General features: G+C 40.7%; 1 protein-coding gene across 1 annotated transcript in view; it reads left to right on the top strand.

The window, feature by feature from the left end:
• Positions 1 to 25,054, top strand: part of VPS8 (VPS8 subunit of CORVET complex) — a 74,677-nt gene that overhangs the window by 23,560 nt on the left and 26,063 nt on the right. The window contains exons 17-34 of the mRNA XM_068692475.1: positions 655 to 745; positions 1,870 to 1,916; positions 2,830 to 2,919; positions 3,260 to 3,306; positions 3,822 to 4,044; positions 4,252 to 4,341; positions 5,772 to 5,823; positions 6,109 to 6,151; positions 7,190 to 7,262; positions 8,743 to 8,862; positions 9,437 to 9,508; positions 12,184 to 12,303; positions 13,654 to 13,710; positions 14,118 to 14,200; positions 15,316 to 15,400; positions 16,445 to 16,543; positions 19,659 to 19,748; positions 20,175 to 20,221. Of these exons, the coding sequence (XP_068548576.1) occupies positions 655 to 745; positions 1,870 to 1,916; positions 2,830 to 2,919; positions 3,260 to 3,306; positions 3,822 to 4,044; positions 4,252 to 4,341; positions 5,772 to 5,823; positions 6,109 to 6,151; positions 7,190 to 7,262; positions 8,743 to 8,862; positions 9,437 to 9,508; positions 12,184 to 12,303; positions 13,654 to 13,710; positions 14,118 to 14,200; positions 15,316 to 15,400; positions 16,445 to 16,543; positions 19,659 to 19,748; positions 20,175 to 20,221 (1,529 nt within the window). The remainder of the gene's footprint in view (positions 1 to 654; positions 746 to 1,869; positions 1,917 to 2,829; positions 2,920 to 3,259; positions 3,307 to 3,821; positions 4,045 to 4,251; positions 4,342 to 5,771; positions 5,824 to 6,108; positions 6,152 to 7,189; positions 7,263 to 8,742; positions 8,863 to 9,436; positions 9,509 to 12,183; positions 12,304 to 13,653; positions 13,711 to 14,117; positions 14,201 to 15,315; positions 15,401 to 16,444; positions 16,544 to 19,658; positions 19,749 to 20,174; positions 20,222 to 25,054) is intronic.

The following is a 25,054-nucleotide window of genomic DNA, read 5'->3' as shown; positions in this document are numbered from 1 at the left end:
GTTACTGAAGTGCTATCATCAAGTATGTGACATATTAGGGTGTGAAGCTGAGGGTTACTTCATGCCACAGTACAAAGTGCTGGTCTGAGATTCAGGCTCTCCTCTTTCAAACAGTACTTATTAAAATTTTGACTTAACATATCAAGAGTAGTGGTGCTTGACCATATGTATTAATGTTTCCTTAAAGTAGAAAGTACTTGTCGCCTACTTCAGTCCTTGTTGATTGTGAGCTCAGAAGAAAATAAAGGGAGTAGGATGTTCATCTTTATGTTGAAAGCATGGCAGAGTTGTGTTGTGTTTAAGTGGTGAGGCAGGGATGGGGAATGGAAAGTTTTGATTCTTAGTGGTTGCAGATGCTTGCTGATGCTGTGTCTCCATCCATCAAGCAGTTGACCTAAAATGTAGCTCTCAGGCTCTCAGTGTACTGGCGTCTGACATTTCTCAGTCCCTTTCAACTGTGCAGCAGAAAACATACATGTGAGAGAATCTTTTTTGAGATACTGGCCTTTACTGCAGTATATTGACAGCTTCTGATGTTTCCTGACCGCTTGCTGCCAGCACTCACGACCCACTGCTGGAAAACAATGGTATCACATAGGAAGGGGCAGTCATCTTTTCTTTAATGCTAAGGTCCAATATTACTTGTTATTTTAGAGAGTTGACCACCTTCTGAAACAAGAGCGTCTCACTGATGCCCTGGCTCTTGCTTGGTCCTTTTATGAAGGCAAAGCAAAGGCTGTAGTAGGTAAGTTTGGGGTTGTTGTTGCTGTGTTGTTTTTTTTTTAATCTGTTTTGTTTTTTTTTTTTAAAATTGAAATCACCGGGGAAGTTTTTAAGCCTAGGCATGCTAGGCATGTACTGAAATCATTGTTCCAGGAGAAAAAAAATAACAAGGGTAGGGAATTGAAATAAAGATGAGAAAGCAGAATGTGCTGCATTGGGTTTGGCAAAAACAGCACTCTTGATAACGGATTGATTTGGCTTTTTTAGAGTCATACCTTTAGCAGCCACCTATTTTCAAATGAAAATCAGACCTGGTCTGTATTGTGCCTCCTGTCGGTTGTCACTTTGCCGTGAAGGAGATGGATCCAAGTGTTGAATGCTAAAATATTTCTGAAGGTCAAGTGTAACCTGTAGGTAACCTTTAGTGGTGCTGTCAAGTGGGTACTTTCATTGAGGTTTCCTCTGACTGTATAGCTGACTGAAAGTACTGCTGGGTTTTGGCACCAAATTTCCTATAAGGGACTTACAGCTTGTTATGAGAAACATGTTAATTATGCTGGAAACTGCTGCTTATGTGGTCTGATTTGGACTGGCCACAGAGGATTTTCAGCAAATAACTTTTGGTGGTTTTAACAAATGACTCTGCAGTTCTCAGGATAAGGTCCTTCTGCTGTGAAATTGCTAGTATATGTAGATTGTTTTTGGACAAAATGTAATTAAGCAGATAGTTTTTCAGTTTTCAAAATAATTACTGTCTTCTGAGATGGCTTTTGAGATTTTTTGTCATTACAGTGCACTAAATTCAGTTTCTTCACATCAGTGCATCCTCCAGCAATTAGTCTGTTATACAGGCTTTGACAGCCTTCCATTAACTGTTCTTTTGACGTTAAACTTGGTTTCTTCTGTCAAACAGCACTCAGATCTGGTCTTGCCATTCCTGTGCTGGAACAGTCTTTAATTTGAGAGAGTAAGACCTTAAGAAGAAGAATGGGCTAAAAGCAGATCACAAAATTGTGTGTCTAGATACTTGCATTTCTGTATCTCAAGGGTAGTGGTGTGGACATCTACACTGTGGGATTTGCAGTCTCCTTTATGGTACCTTAGATGAGAAATGCTTTCCTCTCCCTCTCCCCTCATTCTTTCTAGGCTTGTCTGGGGACACGAGCAAGCGGAAAGCAGTCATTGCAGACAGGGTGAGTCACTGATCTCTTCCTAACTAGATTTTCATGTATGCTGATATGATGCTAGTTTTGTTCCTGGAAGGAGTGACTTCTGTCCTCCAGAAGTTAATCATATTAGCTCTAGAAAGTGTGTATGTGCCGTTCTTGCTATGATTGTGAGCAGGATTTTATAAGAGATGGGGAAATACCTTTTAGGTTAAGGTGGGAATAAACGCCACAGCATTAGCAAAGCAGAATGTGACACTATCATCCAGGCCTTGAGATGTCAAATCCAGTCTCTTGCCCACTCACAGTGGACAGAAACCCTTTTTGTAGGTAATTTCAGAGTTTTCTGATGTTTAGTTGTCAAGTATCCATGGGTATGTAACTTGCTCACTCTCAGGGTGGAAACTTTGATCACGTATATATGGAATAAACTTTGACAACTGAACAGAATCAGTTGAATAGGGTTGGGTTTCTGAGATGGATTTTTAAAATAAATGATTATTGCAATATTTATTCAGTCATACTTTATTCTTAACGCACTTTGTATTTGTAGGTAAAGAAATTTTGCTATTTAAGATACTGTAAGTTAAGCTTTGGGTTAAACATGGCCCAGATGAATCCTGTGCTTCAGGATGGGTTCATCTGCCTCAGAATATGCTGGCAGACTGGCTGTCCAGTGCCTCAGTCAGCTGAAGTTAGTGTAGACTTTCAGTATCCCAGTGAGCTGCTTCTGTGCCATCTCATGCAGTTGTCTTGGCAGCTGTGCCCCGAGTACTAGTTATTGCCTCTTTCCTCTCTTCCTTACTTCCCACAGTAGTTCATGCCCAAACTGGAACAGAGTTTTCAGTGCTTCCAACCCCAAGTCAGGCTATTAAATGTGCTACCAAGTAGGGCCTCTAGAGTAAGATGAGAGTGAATCTTCATGTTTATTTTAATGCAGATGGTTGAAATCCTTCTCCATTATGCTGATCGGACTTTGAAGAAATGTCCTGACCAAGGAAAAATCCAGGTTATGGAGCAACATTTTCAGGTACAGTGTTCCAGAGGACTCTTTTGTATAGATTTTCTGAAATTTTTATTCAGACACAGCTTTGCTGTAAAAGTTACTTGTGTAACAGCCGTGACCTGTTGATGAATGCTCATGTGTTGGGTGTGAAGGTGGCAAGTACGTAAGTGACTTTGTTCCCCTTTCCCAGCAAACTGTGGTTGGAAAAGCTGCAACTGTGCAAGCTACCAGCTGACTCAAAAACTTCATTGATTCTGTGCTGTATTGGCCAGGCTTCATTTTGTGCTGTGCAGGATATACTGTTTGGCAGGATCTTTGACAGTTGCTACAGCTTTTCTACGTGTGTTTTTTTTCTTCCCCACAGGACATGGTGCCTGTCATAGTTGATTACTGCCTCTTACTCCAGCGCACGTAAGTCCAAGTTTGCAAGTGTTTTCTCCCAGGGTAGGCCACTGACCCATGTAGCCCTGAGTGCTGTCTCCTATAATATCGCATGGTTTAGAGAAATCGTATCACAGCACATCATCATCATGTCATATAACACATCTCCATTTAGAGGAATGCTTAAAGACTGATGCTGAAATCAGGGTATTCAGTACTCAAAAAAGAAAATCCCTCTTAATTTTTTTATAGAGGAAGAAAAAAATGGTTCTAATTTTCCTCCACACCACCTCCTTAACAAAGAATCTGTCTGGATAGATTTTCCTGTCATCGTCATTTCTCCTCTAACAGCGACTTTTCTGCTGCAACATCCATAGCAGGTTTATTCTGTGTAGCTGCCTATGACTTAGGTCTGCATGGGAGATGAACGGGGCTTTCAGCTGCTGAGCTGAAGAAAAACAGAGTATAATTTGGAGCCCTCAGAAAGTAGAAGTAATAAGATGTTAATAAGATTATTTGATAACTAAACACTTCTTTCCTCCTAGGGATCTATTATTTAATCAGATATATGATAAGATGAGTGAGAATTCTGTAGCTAAAGGCATCTTTCTGGAGTGCTTGGAGCCATATATCTTAAGTGATAAGCTGATGGGAATCACAGCTCAAGTGATGAAAGACTTGCTGCTTCACTTCCAAGACAAGAACAGGCTGGAAAATATGGAAGCTTGCATTGTGCATATGGATATCACCAGCTTAGACATACAGCAGGTGAGCTACAGTAATGAGTACTGTATCGAGTTCCTCTGAATAAATGACAATATCCCCTAGTTGCAGAGGCACACTTCTTATGCTTTTAAGCACAAGGTAGCATGTGGAAACAAGGTGCCACCTTTTAATGGAAAACTTCTGTAGTCCAAACCACTGGTGTCTTTTGGTCACTAACTTGTAATAGAACATAGCTCTGTCTCTTTTCAGGTAGTACTTCTGTGCTGGGAAAACCGTCTCTACGATGCCATGATTTACGTCTACAACAGTGGGATGAATGACTTCATTAGCCCCATGGAGGTAGGAAAGAAGTTCAGTGCTGGGAGTTTTGTGTGCTGACCACGCACTGTTTGTGACAACCAGCATTTCAAACTAATACATCATCTTCTCATTCAGTGTACAGATGTTCTTGTTCTTTTTCATTCTGAGGGCGAAATCATATACGACTTACAGTTTATCCAACTAGATGCAGTAGAGAAGTAATGTGTAGTTACTGTACTTTAGAGTACAAGCTTTCCTTTGGAATTGTAGATGAGGTAGGAATGCTCTGCAAAGTTAGAATGGGAAACTCAGTTATGTTAATTAAAAAAAAACACAAAAACAAACTGCAGAAGAGAATAACATGATGAATTATGGAGATTGCATTGCAAAACTGTCTTTTAACATGTTTCCAACGGTGAGCCTGGGCAATGTGGCACAATGTTCTTAGAAACAACTTTCTGCATGATGGGATTAGTGGGAGCGTAGGTGTGAGAGGTTCTGTGAACACCTCATGCTTTTTTCTTTCATACTGTTCTGCTGACACAGTAGTGTATTAATGCATGGTAAAGAATAATGGAAACAAAGGACGAATTTATCTGTGTACAGAATTCAGAAAAAAAGGCAAAGACTGCTTCTACCATGGAGCTAGGCTTTGTTCTTAGCACGGAGCTAGGCTTTGTTCTTAGCACTTGTGTGAGGTCAATCAACAGTAAAAACAGAACTATGTAGTGCTATAACTGTTGATACTGCTGATCACGAAGATGTGCCTGATGCACCAATTGCTCTTGGAGCCTCTAGATATAATGTGAAGATGCTTCACTGTTGCTGTTTTCTCAATAGTGCTAAAATCAAGAGCCTTTTGCATCTGAGTGTGAAAATCTTAAATTGCCCAATTCATAGCAGTTATAATCTCATTAATTTTTCTCAGGAACAAGACTCTTTGGGTGTTCATGATTTTAAAAAGGACTTTCAGAAACCTAGTGCTAGCTGTACAAGTACAAATAACTTTTTTTTTTTTTTGTTTCCAGGGCTAAGTATTTACACTGGTCCTTGCTCTGTGTTCCCAGACTAAAGGCTCTCTGATGAACCTGCTAGGTAGCCTGAAAGTGGCAGAAGTCTCAGGAGCAGGAAACGGGGCTAGTCAATTATGCTCTGAATGTTACTTCTGGGACTACTGAACATTGTTTTTTTTCTTTTTTTTTTTTTTTTTTTTAAGGGTGGCCTGTCTTTATGGTTAGATCTGATGGTCTGAAAGCTGGTTTTTTGTTTTTTTTTTTTGTCGTAACATTAGCCAGAATAGACATCTTTTGACACATCTGGTGTCCTCTTTTCCTGTTAATTGTAAGAAATCATGAGAAAGCAGAGCTGCTCTGGGGAAGATGCTCTAGTGATCTCTGCTTTAAAACCAAGCAGAGTCTTTGATTTGAGCTTTTACAACTGCATGAGCACTGCTCTCTTTCTTGTTACAGAAACTGTTCAAAGTCATTGCTCCTCCGCTGAATGCTGGGAAGTCTCTCACAGGTACAGAATTATTGCCCTTTATGAGTGTCTAGTTCTGGTGTTCCAAACATCTCTGGTCACTTACAACAGAGAGATTGCAAAAGGGAAACGTGTATGTACTGTCAGGATCTTGGAGAACAGAAAAGTGCTCAAGTGCTACGTGGCATGTGTAAAACTGTTCTACTTACTGTGTGTAAAACCGCGTGTGTTAGATGAGATATTTTGCTAACTTTTGTTGGGAAAAACAATTGCATCTCCGTATGTTGCCTTGTGAAGAAAAGGTGACAAATGATTTTTGTTTTGTAGATGAACAGGTGGTAATGGGCAACAAGCTGCTTGTATATATAAGGTAAGGTTGTTTAAGGATATGGGTGGTGTTGCCTAGTGGTACCAGATTTTAACTCATTATATTTGCAAAATGTTATGCCGTATTTCAAGGTCTGAGGTATTTTGTAAAATAGCAGTGGCTACTTTATAACGCTGACTTAGTTACAAAGGCTTTTTGCACATCATAGAATATCCCTAGCTGGAAGGGACCTGCAGGGATCACTGAGCCCAACTCCTGGCTCGACACAGGACCACCCAAAAGTCAAGTCATATTTCCGAGAGCGTTGTCCAAACGCTTCTTGAATGTTGACAAGCTTGGTGCCTTGACCACATCTCTGGGGAGCCTGTTCCAGTGCCCAACCACCCTCTTGGTGAAGAACCTTTTCCTAATATCCAGTCTGAACCTCCCCTGATGCAGCTTCATGCCGTCCGTTCCCTCGGGTCCTATCCTGTTGAAGAGACAGGTGGGATGAAACCGGATGCTTAGAGCTCAGGTTACTGCAGATGTGCCAAGACAATTCCTTTGCCTTTAGAGTTCGGTTTCTCCATTGTCCTGTGTGTAGCACTGCTCCTCAAACAAGAAGTCAGTAGCCTGAAAAGCTCTATTGTAGCCTTTTGGGGTAGCTCTTCTCAGTTGCTGCTTTCTGTATTGCCTTTAATTTGCAGGAGGTCATTCTGAGATTGCACAATAGTGATTAATGAGTGAGTTCCTCTTTCTGGAATCTATTCAGGATCATAAACTTTTGCTTCTGTGCTGCTTCTGCTTCCTAAACTGCAGAATAAAAGACTTTTTTTTGTGAGAAATCCTGAGATTTCCTTGTTATTATTCCTGCCGTGCAATGGCAGACTTCAGATGCAAATTTGTGCAGCACATAGGCTTATTGTGTATTAATAGCAGTGCTCTTTGCTGTGCTTGGTCTCATGGTTTACAAAATAAATTTATTTGGTTTGTTTTAAGAGCATCTTGAAAACTAGCTCTGAAAATTAACTGTTTTCCTCAATCTATTTAATGTCAGTAGATATTAAGAGAAAAAAAAACGCCTTTCCCCTCTTTCAATAGTTGCTGCTTGGCAGGCCGTGCGTATCCACTGGGTGATATTCCTGAAGATCTGGTACCTCTGGTTAAAAACCAGGTAAGCAACCTTTTGGAAGGACGCTTTTCCATATGAGTTTTTTAGAAAAGAAACCCATCGTCTTATTTCATGAGCTTCTGTTTGAAAACTGTTATCAGTCTGATAGCTGATAATGATTTCATGGTAGATGGAGAGTTTCTACTTAAAATCACAGCGAATTTATGCAAAAGTATGACTAGATATGCAGGTCACGTGTTGTGAAAATTGGCATGGTGACTGCCAAGTAAATCTCTTTTCCTTGTTTCCATCAGAGCCTTCAAGCTTGGCTATTTCTTTCTCTTTAAGCTGTGTCAGATGCTTGGCCTAAGGCAAAGCTTAACTCCTCTGGGGAGACATCTCCAAGAATTTCTTAAAATGGAAGATGCTTCTGATCATCATTTTGTACTTATAAAAATATTTCCTGAATTTCTGGTCAGTTTTACTAGTAAAAGAATTTTCTTTTTGCTCCATAGTGTTTTACTCAAATATCAAGGTTTTGAGAAGAGGCAGTGGTTTCTTTTTTGCATTTTCTATTTGCAGTACAGTGGATCAGGTAGATATTTTTTTGCTAATCCAGAGCTTGTAGCTGTATGTGTGTGGTAGCTCTGGATTGTTGCAAACCCTTTCCTTATAGGGTCTGCAAGCCAGTCTGCTCCTCTGTGCTGGAGCAAGCACTGTTGCCCTCTCCCATGGTCCTTACCAGGTTGTCTCCTGCATGTGTGGGGGAGCTGGCACAGCACCAGACTGCGGCTCAAGGTCTGAGGACTAAAGGCATACCCAACAGCAGTGCTGGGGAGGAGCCATCAATGTCTCCTTGTTACAATCTCTGATAGTGTTCATGAGAGTCTGGCTTAAGCAACACCTTTCTGTCTTGATTCTTGAATCCAGCATTCTAGCTACAGTCCGGTTTTCTTTGTTTTTCTGACCAGTTTCTAGATGGCAGGTGCGCATCAGGTTCAAGGAAAGCAGGTTACACTAGGGAGGCTGTGCGTTGGAAAGTCAAGCTGCTTAACCCCTCCTGGCTTCACTGCCATTGTGCTAACAGGAAAATTAACTCCGAATAGGAGTAAATGAGAGAACGTGACATTTGCTGAAGGTGCTGTTTTTTCTCCTCAGAATGTGGGGGCAGATTGGCTGGCTCTTCCCAAGGGAACTGCTGACAAGGAGAGGAGCTGTGCCTTGGATAAGGAACAGCTGCACAGCTTGTGGGGAGAGGTGGCAGGATGGGGAGGGGGTTAATCTAATGTCAGACCCTTTGGTCTCCAAGTATGATCCTTAATTTTTGCACAGTGATTGACCTCAAGTTGGTTGATGAGCCTAAGGAAGGGAATTTTTCTCTACTAACAAGTGTCAGGAAACATTGTTCAAAAACGAACACTGATGGGCTCCTAAGGTGTTTTAGAGCTTAAGTTCAAAGCAGGTAATGCTGCTGCTTTCCCATGTGCTTGCAATATCAGTTATCTGAAATCTATAGGAAATGTTTGATTTTTTTTCACTGTAGGTCTTTGAATTTCTCATACGGCTACATTCAACTGAGGGATCTGTGGATGAAGAGGTCTACCCTCACATTCGTACCTTGCTGCACTTCGACACTCGGGAATTCCTTAATGTTCTTGCTCTGGTAAGAGACCACTGATGTCTTCCAAGAAGAAATCTCAAAACCAGTTCTTCCATCATCTTTGTTGTGGTTGCATGATCTGCAAGATTCTATTGAAAAGTTTGAGCATAGGTAAACCAGCATTTACTGGCTTGATGCAGGAACGGTTTTGATGTGTGTTCTGTAAGATGGCAGAGGAGATCATAATAGTCATTTATGTCCTTAAATATAAATTGATGAACATCTGACATTACACAGTGAGCACTGCAAACAGGCCATCTAAAACTCAACTAAAACAAGAATAATGTATTTGTAAAGTGTGTTTTAGTACCTACATCTCTCTCCTGCATAGAGGGTCAGCTTTCTGTCTTGAATTTCCTCTGTCTATTTGGGCCTGTTACATTTACCTAAATAAGAAAAAAAAGTCTTGGTAGTTACAAAAAAGGAAACTATCTTGGAACCTTCTGCTTAAGTAACACACACAAAGAGGACTTAAAAACAGCTTTGTGATATGGCTGCTGCTATGTCTTGGCTTGTATTTCTGGGGCTGGCAGCAGAGAGCATTGTTCTCAAGATGTCATTGTTTTGCCTCATGCAGACTTTTGAAGACTTTAAGAATGACAAGCAAGCTGTGGAATATCAACAGCGAATTGTGGACATACTTCTGAAAGTGAGTGTGCCTAAAAATTAACCCCTGTCTTTACATCTGGCTGCTTATATACATCTCTGTGCAGTAAAGTGTGTAACTTAGGGGAGGGGGTTCCAGTCCTGCACTGGATGACACCTCTGAGAAGGTGAGCTGAAACTTGGATGCGCCTCAGCAAAGGCTGAGGTTGGATATTTAGAAGTGAAGCTGTGTGACGTTAAACGTGGTGACAGAGAGGTCTCTATTCCTGTCTGTGCTTTCACCTGGGTTGTATTTTGTTGTCAAGCTCCTCCTTTCTGCACTGCTAAGTTCATTTTTATCTGCTTCTCATTTGATTCTGCTCCATCATTCTATCTGAGCAGAAATAATGTCCCAGGAATCTTATGCTTGGCAGGGTGCCAGTGCTCTTCTGCTAAAAACCCTGCTCCTGTATCTGTAAATGCTGTGTTTGGGATGTAACGTGCCCAGAATGACAGGCCTATCTTTAGTAGATGGGAGCGAAGAGGAATGTCAGAGCTATCAGTCTGGTGCTGTAGAAATCACTTGTCATCTGCAGACTGTGTTCCTTAACAATGTTCTCATTAAAAGCTATTGCTGCCAAATGCCGTTTGGTTTCCCCTTCAAAGCTGTCAGCATTAATAATGAGTAACTCCACTTGGAAGCTGTTTATGTATAAACATATCATAAGTAGTGTTTCCCTGTCACTGTCATCATTGATAGATGAGAGCAAGGGCACCAATGAGCGAATTCAGTGGCAGAGCTGCCGCAATAGGCTGTGTTTGGTGACCTGAGACATGCTGCTCTGGGGGAACTTCTGTGAGCCTGGCTGAGCAGGCTGTTGCTGTAGGGATGTTAGTTAGCCCTGTGCTGGGTTAGCTCATGCTTTGTGTCTGTAGCTGCTGCCAGCAGGAGGTGGCACACTGCGGCTGTGTTCTGGAGTTACTCAGGGATGTGCTCCTGCAGCACAATGTAGGCTGAGTGAAGTTGTTCACAACCCTACTTTGTGCTGCTGGACACGTAGCAAATGAATTCCGTCCACCTGCAATAGAACTCAGCCCTGTTTCCTAGGGGAGGAAAGGAGGGCAATTGCTGGGAAGTGCTGCAGGAGTGGATGCATCTGCAGGCAAACATCTTGGTCTTATGAGGACTCCGTCTCCCTTGGAGAGACTGAATCTCCTCTGGAATCTGCTCTTCTTTTCAATAGATTTAAAAAAATCTTGGGACTTTTTATTTAGAAAAAAAAATAAATTTATAAGAATTAAAATTAGAAGAAATTTATAATTGGGAAAGAAAGCACTTAAATAGCCATGCTGTTAAAACAGTTCATCTAATGTAAACTTAGCATATCTAAATTTTGTCAAATATATCATTGTTTAGAAAGTATGTGTTTGGCCTGCAGCCTCAGTAAGGTTTCTGTGTTTCAGAGGTCCACAAAGATTGACAAAGACCGAGCTTGTGAAAAACAAAGCCAAAATGAATAAAATACTCCAATTTTTTTTTTGTGAACCATATTTTTAATGCTGTTAGCTAATGTCACTCTTCCAGGCTCCTGTATGAAATAGAGTTTTTAAACAGAAAATGAAGATTGAAAAAGAATGATAGTTTTAGCTGATGTTTCAAACAGCAGGACTAAATCCCTTAATGTGCCTTGCCCGTCTGTCTCCAGTTGTGCAAGATAACTGTTAGCCTCTCATGGGGATCTAGAACTCTGTGTCGCTTTGAGGAATCAGTTGCATTTCCCAAGCTTATACTGAATGGAGTTATAAACTGTGAAATGCTCTGTCTCTAGCCTTTGCTAGAGCACCTCTCAGATGTTAGCTGACAGTTGTTCAGGTGATGGATTTCTTCCAGCTAAATTCCCTACTCTTAGAAGGGGGACTCTCCAAACAGGGTCATTTCACATTCCCTTAGGTTTGGGATTTTTTCTGTTTAGAAGAATGAGACATCACGTCAAGAACATGTCACGCTTTTTTTTACATGCTAGACAGGTGATGAGCACACTCCAGAGGTTTCAAACCCCTTTTGTAGTGTTTTTTTGCTATACAGGTTTTCTGTGATGTCAAGTCAAGTCAGCACAGCCATAAGTTTCTCAAGACATTCGTTGACTAACAACTAATTTAATGTGAGAAAAGAAACTTTTCCCACGCTCATTACATAGTTATTTGATCAGCTCTTCTGCATACCACACCTGAAGTGGGGAGTGCCTGAGGCTTGAAGTCAAAATGTACTTTTTTTCCTCCTATACTTATTCATTTTGTCTTTTTTCATCATGTGATATTTCTGCTCAGAAACTCTGTCACATATCCGGTGATAAACACAGACTATAGAAATGGAGAAAAATGTAGGTTTCCTCATTGCTGTTTGGAGCCCGTTTACACTCCAAAATTTATGAACATGCAAGAAATATTCCTTTCATTATTGGGCAGAGAGGCCCAGCCTCTTCAGCCTTGGGGCAGAGGTGCTTTAGCAAGGTCACATCCTATGTGGCCTGTGTCTTCAGGCCATATAGAGTTGAATGCCATGGAAGGTAGCTTGTTTTTTGAGCTCTAGGCTCTAGCACCAGGAGATTTCAGGCAGGAGTAGGTGTGATGGTTGTACAGTGCTTTCTTGTTGCAGTCTCCTGATTGATTTTGCAGCTGCCTATAGGAAAGTAATCACTTGCATTTCTATTTTTCTCTCTCCTCCTTAATGTTTCTTAGGTGATGGTAGAGAATTCTGACTTCACCCCATCACAGGTTGGCTGTCTCTTTACTTTCCTTGCCCGTCAGCTTGCCAAACCCAACAACACATTGTTTGTGAACAGGACGCTTTTTGACCAGGTAAGTGTTCCTTTGTGTGGAGCGGAAAAAATTGTAAACAGGGTCCAATACCAAAGAAAATGTGTCTAGGGTCTGTAGAGTAAAGCAATCCTAGGAGGACTGGTGCATTATAAAGCAGGTAGCATCTTGCTGGGAGTTACATTTTTAAACAAGTGGAACAGGAGAGACCACAGAAGCACAATAAGGTCTGAATTTCAGCCTGCCTGCTGGAATCATGTGAGAAATAGGGTTGTAGGAGATGGAGCAACTGTAGTAACACCTCTGCTCTTTTCAATGGAATGGGAGATTCCTGTGGCCATCAGTATTTGAGGAGAGAGAAAGAATGCAAGGCCCATAAGGGCAGGAACCAATCTGTTTGTTTTTAAGCCCTGAGGAGTGTTTTGATGATTATTGTTGCTCGTTAGGTATACGAAGATATCAAGGTAAGGAGACAAGGGGTGCCAACTGAAATGACACTAGTGGACTTACAGAGCTTGTATATGTACGTAGCTGGCAATTTCTAGTTCCCATGGTCACCATCTGTCTCTGTTGTGTGAAATAAGCTGAAATGCACCAATGCATGCCTGAAGCTTGCACACGTTAAGTTTATATTAGAAATTCTTGTGACTGAGAAGGAGGCTTTAGCAGCTACAGCAGTTGTACTTAAGTGATAATATGGAAATACGAGCACTAATAAAGAATTAGTTAGAAAACAGAATCATAGAATCATTTAGGTTGAAAAAGACCCATAAGATCATCAAGTCAACCATCACGTAACACCACCAAGGCTACCATCAAACTGAGTGCTATGTCCACACATCTTTTAAATGTCTCAAGAGACAGCAACTCTGGAACTCACTGGGCAGCCAGTTACAACGCCTAACCACTCTTTCCATGAAGAAATTCTTCCTGACATCTAATCTAACCTTCCCTTGGTCAACTGCAGACTGTTGTCCTTTGTCATGGTTTAAGACCACACAACTCTGTGGAGGCTGAATGGATTTGGATACTGAAACATTTTAATTACAGATATATTCAATTTTATGAATTATATGACTTTACTGGATCAAGTAGAGATTAGCTCATAGATGAGTATGTTCAAATAGCACCGTCGTGTTCTGATTTGCTGTTGACATTGCTGGTGCTCACAGTCTGCTCATTTTGAATGCTTCTGGACTTTGGTGCATCTTAATGATCAACTGGTTGCTTGCATGATTTGGTTATCTATTTCTTTTGAGCATACCAAAGCTGTTTTGGAGTTTAGGACAGGTGTTTGATTCTATTTGTTTACTTCCACTGCAGAAGAATTTCACAGGCTAACAGCTATGCTAACCAGGCTTAACTCACTCTAACTTTTACATCCTTGCACAGGTCCTTGAATTTCTGTGTAGTCCAGATGATGACTCCCGCCATTCAGAGAGGCAACAGGTAATTGTCTTCAAGGAAACATAGATTTAAGTGCTAGGTATGGTAAGACTGGCCTCACTGGGTACGGATGCTAGCAGAAAAGCATAGGGAAGGTTATATGCCAAAAGAGTTACCTAGCATAGGAATGGCAGCCAACAAGGGTAGTGCTGTCCAGAGCAGGAGTGAAGGAGCATCCTTCCCCATTGTTGCCTCCAGGAGGGGCTTGACAACTATAAGAAGAGAGGCAGGGAAAGTTCTGTGTAAATGCATTACCTTTGTAGCTAATGGCAAAATCAATTTAAAAAAAAATCTGTAAAATGCACCCCGTGTTAAACACAGTTTAATGGAGCAGGATCAGTGTACTTCTGAATGGTGCTGGCTGTTATACTACTGCTGCAATATAAATAACTGTTCTTCATTATCTACAGGTCCTTTTAGAATTGCTTCAGGCAGGAGGGATAGTACAGTTTGAAGAGAGCCGTCTTATCCAAATGGCAGAAAAAGCTGAATTGTAAGTTGTCATGCACAATATATAAATACTGTCTTTAAAACTCCTCCAAAGCCTTTTTTCCTCCACATGCCATGTTTCTAGTTTGCAGCTTTGTTTGGGATTATTTTCCCTGTGCATTCACATATGCTTCATTTAATATGTTCATATTTAATCTGTCCCAGTCTCTTTCTGCTATCTCACTGGGTGTACTTACCCCATCTTACCTTACCAGTGCTTTCTGTAGACTGGTGGGAATATTTAGCATGAAACCCTGTGGGGATTGATAAATTTTGGCACTTCCTATCCTAGAGCCCAGGCATTGCTCAAAGGTATAGTTGTATATTTGAATGCTCTACCACTGACAGATGGAGATTACTCGTTGGGGTGAGGCCCACAGGTGGATTTAAAAGCACACAAGTGTCTGGAGCCACCCCCATGGTACTCATTTTAGAATTGAGTAGGAGAGACAAAATGCAGCGTCTGGAGAGGCTGAAAATTTCCACCATCTCCTTTAGCTGTTTTACCCATCCAGAAAGTGTGTGTTCATGCCTGACTGAGTCAGCCAGGGGGACATCTTCATCCAAGTCTTCAAACTGGATGCCATGTGAGTTAATCCACCATACTATAAAGGAATAGAGGGATAGATAGTGGTGGTGTATGCTACACCTGTTCTCCTGTGTGTCCTAGAAGGAGTTACTAGACCAAATTTTTCAGCCCTGATGAGACTGAGAAATGCATTGTTAGCACCTGAGAATCAGAATCACAGTCAAGCGGATTACTGAATGTCCACATGGAGTTTTTTCTCCTTGATTGAGGGATTTTGAGGGCCAGAATCACCAGCTCTGCCACTTACGTGAGAGCTAAAAAAAGTATGGCATGAAGCTATTTATCAGGCTTTTCACTTCTTTCACCTCAGTTGTACTCATTTTTATCTAAAGTCTTCCTGACTCAAAATATTAAAAGTGTTTATTAAAAACTGAAACTAGGAAGCTGTGTCATACATAACACATTGGTAATTCATATTCAGTGTATTTCTTCAAATCAGGGTTGTAGATTTGCCTAGCTTAGAGCTGACTACATTGTGGAAAAGTGATCTATGAACAGCAGAATTAGTGAAACATGATTTCTCGTTTTAGTTATCAGATTTGTGAGTTTATGTATGAACGAGAGCTTCGCTATGACAAAATCATTGGCTGTTACCTGCGTGATCCAGTGAGAAAGGTGAGTAACTTTCTTCTCCATAGCAGTGCAGCCAGTCCTGCTGGCAATGGTGTGAAAGAGTGCAACAGTCCTGCTCTCCTGTCATAATCCTCTTATACAATGTCTTTCTTTACAGCTGAGTTTTCTTACAGTCAAGGCTAATGTGCTTATGAGCATGTGTTGCTGATTTTTTTTAAAGCTTTGGAGTTTTTGGTTTCTTTCAATTTAAGCAATGCTAATACGTAAAACTTGAGTACAAGGTGTGACTTATTGCAAGTACTGCTAGTGGCAATATTTGTTTCTGTCATCAGTCCCTCCTTTTTGCCTCCCTACCCCACTCCCTGACAGCATCTTTTTGTCTCGATTACCTCTTTGCAATTACCTTCTCTGTTATTATAAGTTGCATATTTGCTGCAGTTTTTATGAGGTATTCTCATCCCTACTACCAGCAAAAGCTGGGAGAAGAGTCTGACAAACTTGATCTCACCAGCTCCTTATGAAAACACTATGCTGACAGTTGTGTGGGTGAAACAGTAGGAAGAGATAGGTTATAGTAGTGAGGTGGTCAAAAACGTGGTATTTGAGAGTATTTGTGCTAAGCGCTGTGCAAGAGAACCTGGGGAAGAGACTGATAAATATCAAAGAGCAATTCAAGAATATGCTGGGAAAACAAAACTGACCCACCTTCTGGTTAAATATTCCTTTCTTTGCCTATTCCTTCAGTTACAGTCATGTCCTGTCTTTTTTTCCCTGTAAGCAAGAGGTAGATATTTCTAATAGAGGAGGAACAATTCTCTTTAACCATAGTTCTTAACACTTAACTTTTTTTTTTTTTTTTTTTTTTTTTTTTTTTTTATCTCCTGGCAGCTCCTCATGAACTATATTTAGGGATATTTAGGGGCATATAATCTCGCCTGCGGATAACTTATCCTGACTTGCTGACTAAGAGAGGACTAGCCCTGAGGTCATCCTAAGACTGTTTAAAGTGTTCTCCTTTAACAAAACCTAATACTGTTAACAGCACTGCAGAACAGACTATGCCATTTATGGTTTTATGCCTTACAGGAAGAAGTTTTCAACTATATTCACAACATCCTGTCCATGCCTGGCTACAGTACTGAAGAAAAGCAGTCAGTGTGGGACAAAGCTTTGGAACACATAAAGGTACAGTGTATCTTACACCCATGATACCTGAGCTCCTGCTAACTCTTGCTGGATCCAACTGGTGCTGTTCTGTAAGCAGAGGTGTCACAGTGGTGAATCAGCATGTAAATGCGTTTCTCAGATTCAGGCTGGCTTCCTTGGTTTCCTGCTTTCAAGTGTTGCTCTTTGGGTAATGGCAATGTATCAGGAGATGATGGCTCATGAGTGCTGTATAACAGGAAAGTGATCTGTGAGCAAGCCTTTTATCTTCTGAGTGTGCAGCGGTAGGAGGTCAGGACATTGATACCACAGATTGTGAGGTCAATGATATCAAATTCCTCAGATTACAATGATGAGGATAATCAACTTCAATACCCTGGTATTTCTAACCTGTGGTAAGATGAGGTCATAAAATCTGCTGTAAGACACGGCTTGTTGCTTGACTTAACTCTCTCGTAGTTCTTGCCATCTCTTCCCTCTCTCTTTGCTTGAGGGGATGGAGGTGTGGATCCATGCTGGGCTTTCCCAGTTGAACAAACTGCTGTCCACTTTGCTGCTTCTGACTGCTTTGTTTTTCTCTCCTACTGAGTTACCCTGGTATTGGTATATACAGCCCAAATTGCTTGGCCTTAAGAGTGAGTGAGCCTCCCTTTGTAAGTCTTAGTTTGTGTATCTTTCAAGTGACAAATGTGTCTCCTTGCTGGGTTGATTCAGTCTGAGGCTGTTACGGTTGCTGTTCCATGCTTGGGTGTCTTAGGACAAATCAGAAATGTCCTGGGTTGCCCTTCTTGTTTCCCATAGTGCTGTACTGGTTTTGATAAACTCGTCATAGGCTAAGACTGCCAGCTTTTTGTAGTGAGTTGTTTGGTTTTGTTTTCTCAGTGTGGTGGAGAAAACAAATTTTATTTTATTCTTTATTATCGTACAGAGCCAGAAATGCCCAGTGCCCCCATTGTCAGAGCTGCATACTTTTCCTGAGTTTGTCAAACCACAGAAAATATTCCTCTCAGCTTGTCCATGGCTATCTTTAACAATTCCCTGCCTTAACAATTTCAACAGCCTTGCAGATTCTGTGGCTGCTCTTTTTTAATGACACTCCTTCACAGCTTCCTCCAGAAAGCTGCTGGGCAAATAACCAGTTCTGTGGGGTCACCTTTGTTGGGTGTTGCAACTGAGATCAACAACTCCTTTTTTTGACGTCTTTCTTTTTTAGCGATTGGTGAATAGTATGTGCGATTTTGTGTGGCTTAGCGGCTTATTGACTGCTATGGCCTTTTGCTTCTTTCCAGTGTATTAATCTTGCTCTCAAACATTCAGAAGACTTAAATAGTAAATTTTACTAGGATAGTACATTTTACTAGGGTGGTGCCATGATTTCAGGTGTTTGAACAACAGTCCTTTTTTCTTCTGAGTTATCAAAATAGCAAGCCAGCACCTTCAGTTGAAGCTAGAAGCCTCTAAAGAGGCTTTCCTGTTAGTACTTCTTTCCTGCTGTGTAATAAAAAGTGGGGTTTCTGATCAGTGTCCTTCCTTATTTTTCTCCATCTTCCTACATGGCAATTGTTCATGATGTTTATCTTCAAAATAAAACCTAAGACCTCTTCAATCAGTGTTATTTGTGGCAGTCACTTTCTGTCCTTAGACCCACATGACCTGTGTCAGTATTGTCCCCTCAAGGACTGTCTGCCTAGGAAGTGCCATATTCACAAACTCTTAAACCTGGGAGAGGTTGGAAACACAAGCCTGAAGTCTGGTGCCTGGGGGAAGCTCTGAAGGTCACACTGACCCAAGAGCTGCAGTCCGTTGCTGGAAGGCTGGACCATCGGACTCCAGCCACTCAGTCCCGTACTCAGCATGCCTGGAAACTCCCAGGGAGGTTATGTACAGGAGAGAGAAACAAATTAAGGCTCTCATGCTACGTCCTTTCTGCATGCTTCTCATTGCACTGCTGTGATTAAGATCTTCTGGGTCCTTTGGATTGCTTAGGCTTCTCAGATAAGAGAGTCGTGCTTCTGAGTACTGGGTAAGCAACAGAAAGCTGTGGCTTCTGGAATAAAGCTCTGAAGTCACCATGGAACTGGTTTACATATAATAAAGTAGACAAATTTTGCTTCGGAAACCTCACAAAACACATCTTCTATGATAGCTCTTTAAAGAGCTGGGGGAGAGGTCCTTCAGCTCGGAAGAATAGCAATGCTCTTCCCTTATTACTTCCTTTCTTCCTTTTACCATGGTCTGTTGCTGGCATTCACTGAGTTTTCTGGCTGCTACATCTGTCTGGGGGCTAAGCTACAGCTGAGCAACTTTTTTTTCTTGCACATACACATTTATGAAGTTTTTCTTTCATCTCCTATACCAGTTGTTTTTCTTTAATGGCGCAATGTTTTCTCATTTGTAGGCTTAGCAAGGGCTTTTGTGAAGGTTTGCCAACTACCCAATGTTGGTCTGAAGCAGTTGCTTCTCATTTGGAAGAACCAAGAGTGAAAATTCATGTTCTGGGTTCTGTAAGCTTGTATGATACGAAGTCTTTTAGATCAGGCTTGACAGGAAGCAAATCCACAAGCATCTTAAAAGTTTTTTTTCCTTTTATTCTATAAAGGATTTATTTGTTATTTTTTTCCATGTCTGAACAGATAGCAGGGAAATAGTTGTTGCAGGAAACCTGCTGTTAAACCTCTGATTTGGTTCAGTTCAAGCCAGTTAAACACTTGAGAAATGCCCTAGAGTCAACTTACGGCTTTGTTTCCTGTCTCTTGCTGGAACTCTTCCCAGTTGGTACTAGCTGGTCTTGCTGGCATGGAGTCAAGTGGAATTGGCGTGGAGATGGCATGGAATTTCAGAAAATTTGATGAAATCATTTTCTCACCTTAGGACTGAGATATTTTCTCAGTGTGTGATGAGTTTTGCATACTTATACAGCCTGTTGTGTAGTAAAATCATCAATTTTCAAAATTGTCATTTTGTAAACTACCCTTTTATTTTTTTTTGCATAATCTTTTTTTGTATGATAGCATTTGTTTTAGAGGCTTCATCTAGGCAAAGATACAGTATGTTTGAACGGTCTCAGTGATACTGTGTAATTACATTGTTTATAAAATTAAAAGTAATAATTTTTCTTGTGTTTCTCTCTCTAAAGGAGTTGCTGCAGCTTAGCCCATGTAAAGCAGCTGACTTGGTAGCCATCCACTTCAGTGAGCAGATTGAGAGCATCATTACAAACCTTCAGGTAAGGTGTCAAACTTCATTGGTGTTGGCACTTTACAGCAGTGTTGCCATTCTTGTAAGAAATGATTGCCAAGAGCAATGTTTAGTTGTTGCTGTGTCCTAAATGGAGGAAAAGTAGCTCGGTAGATACTCAGCTGCAGGAATTGCTACATTTGAACTGCTGTACCTGTCAGTGATGTTCTGGCCATAGTAAGGTATGATCTCTGGGTTGCTGTTTGTATCACTTGGTAATGCAGTTTTCAGTTGGGAGTGCAGCATGGCTTGTGTTCAGAGATCCTCAAAGAAAGTAGTACATAATTACTTGCCCAAACCATCTTCAGCAGTCACCAGCCATGAACAGTATTTTGTTCAATGGATATAATTCAGGAATTGCTGTTTTGATAGCAAATTACTTAAAGTAATAATGCTTTCTCTTGCTGTTGTTCAGGACCAGTTCTTACTCTTCCAGTTTCTAAGGAGTCTGCTTGATCCGAGGTAGGTAAGAAATTGGACCATTGGCAAACTACATGGGTTAAAACACATTCCTTTGGAACACTACATCAACGTAGTCTACATCCAAGTTTAGGGGTTAGAAAAGGTGACTTGCTCTCCAAACTGCCCAAAGGTGAGAAGGATAGCACAGAAATAACACTTCTCTGGGGAGCGTCCTTTAGCAGAGCCCACGCCTGGCTTCCTAACTGGGAAGTGGTGTGGGCTCCAGTACGTGCAGTGTGACGCCTCCCCAGCGTTGGTGGGAGGGCGGTCATTGCCGTAACAGCTTCTTTGGGAAGGCTGTGAAATGGTTACGCTGCAAATGAACTGTCACTTCTGTTCTCAGGCACCCACTGGTTTGATTACTTGACCAAGCCGCCCAAATTTAGCATAAATAGAGATGTGTTTTGATCTATTGACATTTTTCGTTTCTATCATTTTGGAATTGCTGCTATATTTCACTGCAAACTTCTCCTTAACTAGTTACTTGCTCCATCTGCTCCTGTTCTTTCAGTATTTTAGCACTGAGTGTTCTCTTTCTGTTGAATCGGTTTCAAATGCTGTAAGGCCTTGATTTTATTTATTTATTTTGTAAGACATATATATGCACAGCTCCATTTGCCTTCTAGCAATTGTTAGTGCTATTTAAGGAGAAAGTCTGTTTTGTCAATTAGTTGCAGATTATTGTGCTTTATGAGGAGGAGAAATTGGAAAAGGTAATATCTTAAATTTAGATCTTAAATTTCGGTGTGGTGTCAGTGTTTCAGCTCTTACTGAAGTGAAGTAAAAACCAGTGCTTTAGAAGGTAGCTTGGAAATGATAAATTTTGGATTTTCCTTAGGTTTTACAATCACCTTTGTATGGAAGGGATTAAATCCCATGCTTAATATGTTATTTAGAGGTCAAAATAAAAGCAAATTTTTTCCAAGAAAATATTTTGGTTTGGTTTATGAGAGAGAAATTGGATGATTTAGTTTTTCTGTTGTTGCTTTTAAATAGTAGTTAAGCAGAGATGGTACCCAGCTGGATATTAACTAAGACTTTGTTGTTTGTGCTGTGATATCACTTGCAGCAAGTGAGACCCAGCGAAGGTAGTAATTAACCTGTATTTTAATCTTTTGTGTAGAGTGACTTCCATAATCTCTGAGTAATAAACATATCTGATTTAGCTCTCCCACAGAGCTAAATACAACCATTTTCCTGTAGTTCTATTCTAATCAAAATCAACATGTATGATATGTTAAATCCAGGTGTAGGAAACAACTTTCTGTATCTGATCCTTCAAAAGATTTCTGCTTTTATCTTTGAGACCCCAAGATTCAGCAAGCTGTGAAGCCACATGACTTCTCTCGTTGTGCTGTGTATGTTGTAGCAAAGTTTGTGGCCGTTCCTTTTCCATCTGTTTCAAAGTCCTCTAATTCTCTGCATTACAGTGTAATGTTCAGCATCCTGAGTAGGGGAGGTAGACCTCGTACTGACTGTGATGTAGTTGCCAGAGTATTCAGTAAGCAAAAGAGAAGCAAGAAAGTTATGCAAAAAAGAACAAAATACTGCTAAATATTATGACTTGATGTATAGCATCGACTAACCTTAAAGAAGAAAGTCTTATAAGCCCAAAGTTTAACTCATTGTTATTAAACTGTGTTGCCAGGGAGAAGCAGAGATCCTAGATTGCTGGAGGGACTTTTTTATAGCACTCAAGGCTCTGTGGTCTGTTTTCAGTGCTGTGAGGCTGTCTGCTTCGAAGACATATCAAAATGAACTGAACTGTATCAAAATGAACTGTGCCGAGGGAGGCACAGGAGGATGGAGTAATTTTACTTTGCAAGACCTAATCTGCAGATGCACCTCTGCTTTGCACTATTATCTTTACATTAAATAGTGATTAGGTTCTTCTGAGAACATCTCTCTCTCCTGTCAGTCTAAATGTTTATATGCTTTTTCTGAGCAAAATTAATATTAGAATAAAGATTCTAGAGTAACAAAAGAGCTTTAATGTCTCAAATACGAATGATTGCTTGATCATATGGAGGACAAGACTCATCCTGCTAGTGTAACTATACTGAGTTGGTGGAATCGCATTAGGGATTTATTTGGCCCATTTAATTTTGCTGGAGATTTATTTTAAAGGAGCTAGAAGGGGGAAGGTAGGAAACAGGGTTAACAGAAATTGCTTAGGGAAATTAAAACCAGATGTCCTTATGGTTCGTATCTTATAAGCAGCCACAGAAAACAGAGAATGTATTGTATATTGCTCAGTTCATCAATCACAGCCTTTGCCACCCTTCCACTTTAAACTCTTAAGTTCCCTTCTAAAAAATTGCAATGAAGCATGTCTGTTTGCAGCACAAATTCATGTGTTGTACCAACACATATTTAACAACACAGTGTTCTGGGTCTATTAACATACTAACAAATGCCAAAACTTGTAGGGTGTTACAGTGGTTCTGCTCATTAACCATGACTCTGGCAAGGCTCAGCTGTGCAAGGTTTTGTGAGAAATCAGCAAAATCTTCCTTCCAGAAGAGACCATGGCAGAGAAGAGTTTTGCAGAGGAACTGTTTGGCATGGTTATACTGAAGATGAAGCAGGATGTGTTGAGCTGAGCAGGACCTGCAAGTCTCAGGACAATTGTTTAGCTTTTTATGTTATCAAAATCTTACATTATTTCCTTTTTCCCTTTTTGTGGATTTCTTAACTGAAATAGTTAAGGAAAAGATTGGCTTGCTCATAAGCTATGAATAGTGGATGCCAGAGTTATTTCCAAACTAGAAGTTTGTTCTCATACTGAAATTGTATGACATGCTAGAAATGACATGACAGAAATCATTTTAGACAAAGTGCTTCTTTTTTTTTTTTTTTTTTTTTTTCTCTCTCCAGTGTAGTATCAAAAAGGGTAGAACACTTGTTCTTGCAGGTATGGACAGGGTTTATAGGCTTTGTGTTGTGGAAGGAGTGGATGGTGAATGCAGGAGGTTATTTGTTGTTTCTTTTTTATTAGATTTTAGGATTCTTTACTTGATGTCAGAACACAGTTTGGATACCAATTTTTGTATAATTGTGTACATATTTTGGACACTGATCCGTAGCTGCGTTAGGCTTTCGTTTCTGGGCAAATGCCATTTATTAATCAAGCAGTTGACATTGTGATTACAGTAAGCTTCTTTGGGCTCGGTAGGGACATGGTGTACTCTGGAGGTCTTTCTTAGATGATGATAATTCTTGTAGCTCCCAGGAAATTACAGGGTCATGTGGTATGTTAGACCTTTTTCCACCCTGTGGCTGTGGGATTTGCACATCCACATACCTTCTGATTACAAATTTCTGTTCAGAAAGGTAACAAAGCTAAATATATACCTTGACCTGTTTTCTTTCCTATCACGAGCTTCAGAACAGGCTTATTAATAAATATGCTAACAGAGGATGAACTGTAGTTTCACTGTGTGCTGCATTAATCCTAGAATTGCCACGTGAAGTTTATTCCACAGTGGTGGTGAATTGCTGTTCACTCTGAAGGGTTGTAAGTGTCTCTAGTTGTCTCTAGGAAAGGATCATCTGTATCATTCCAGCTCTTGGAAATCTCTTGCTTCTTGTTGCTCTTTAGAAACAAGATGAGTAGAAAACAGGACACAATGACAGTCATGGGACTGGTGTCAGGGTTCTGCTCTGTTTCCCCCACATTACAAGTTTACTCAGTAAGCCAAGGGATTGGAAAATTGGAAATTGGAAAACTACACGAACCACCACAGTGCCAACGGCTGCAGCTGGAAAGGACTTAGAGAAATTTATTTTAGAGGAACAGCTTTAATAAATGAGTTTAATTGTGATCTGAGCTTTGCCTACAGAAGTTATCAAGACTAGAATTGGACAGGAAACCCTAGTCTGGCCTTCCGAGCAGCTCAGGCCAGGCAGCATTATCCACAGTCCTAGCCAGAAGAGAACAGTGTCATGTAACGCTGAGTGCCTGACCATCCTGGCAGTGTCACTGACAGGTTAGAGGAGATCAGGGAGGCAGCAAAGGCAGGTAACAGCAGCAATTGGAGATTTTATCTGCTTGTGTTGATTAAACAGGTCCCACGCGGGGAGATGAGGCAGATGTTTTTCCTTCCAGTTTAGTATGGTTCTCTGGGGCAGCCGATTACCAAACCCTTGAGAGAAGACGCAGCCTCTGGCTTGGTGCTGAATAATGTGCAGGGTCTGGTTTGAAGTCTTACAGTTGGAAATGTGCTCTACTGATGACTGTAGTGTGCATGGAGTTAGACTCCGTTAGAGCAAGAAAAATTCACTAGCTTTGTTTGGGTTGAGAACTACCACTAAATAAAAACAGGGATGTTTCCCTAAAAGAAGCATGAAGTTATATCTCAGAGAATTCGGAGAGGGGATTGTATTCTAGCAGATGAAACTTTAAAATGTGGTAAAGCGGGGTGAAGAACAGTTTCAGAAACAGTAAGCAGAAAGCAGTATTTCTTCAAGAATATTCAGAGAGAGTCTGTAGGAAAAATAGATGATCAGCATCTAAAAAAAAACTACTCAAAGACCATAAGGCTGCATCAAAGAAATTACATGACTTCTTTGCATGTCTTTGCTATAGAATTGCTGACGAAGCGTCTGTGCTGGGATCTTGTTTCACAGGGGTCTTTGATAGTCTAATTTATACTGAAGCATCAGTAGAATGTGTTGTGGAACAAATGAAATGCCTCCTAACAGATATCTAGCACTAGTAACTAGTAGAGACAGCATAATTTTTCTCTTACAGACAGATTTTTTACTTGGGTATAAAGTGTAAGAGACAACACACAACTGAGTTAAAAACTTCTTTCCAGTCAAACTTCTGAA

This window comes from Anas acuta, chromosome 9, assembly GCF_963932015.1.
Source record: "Anas acuta chromosome 9, bAnaAcu1.1, whole genome shotgun sequence".
NCBI classification, from domain to species: domain Eukaryota; kingdom Metazoa; phylum Chordata; class Aves; order Anseriformes; family Anatidae; genus Anas; species Anas acuta.
The sequence above is the reverse complement of the archived record's forward strand: the minus strand, read 5'-3'. Positions and strand labels throughout refer to the sequence as shown.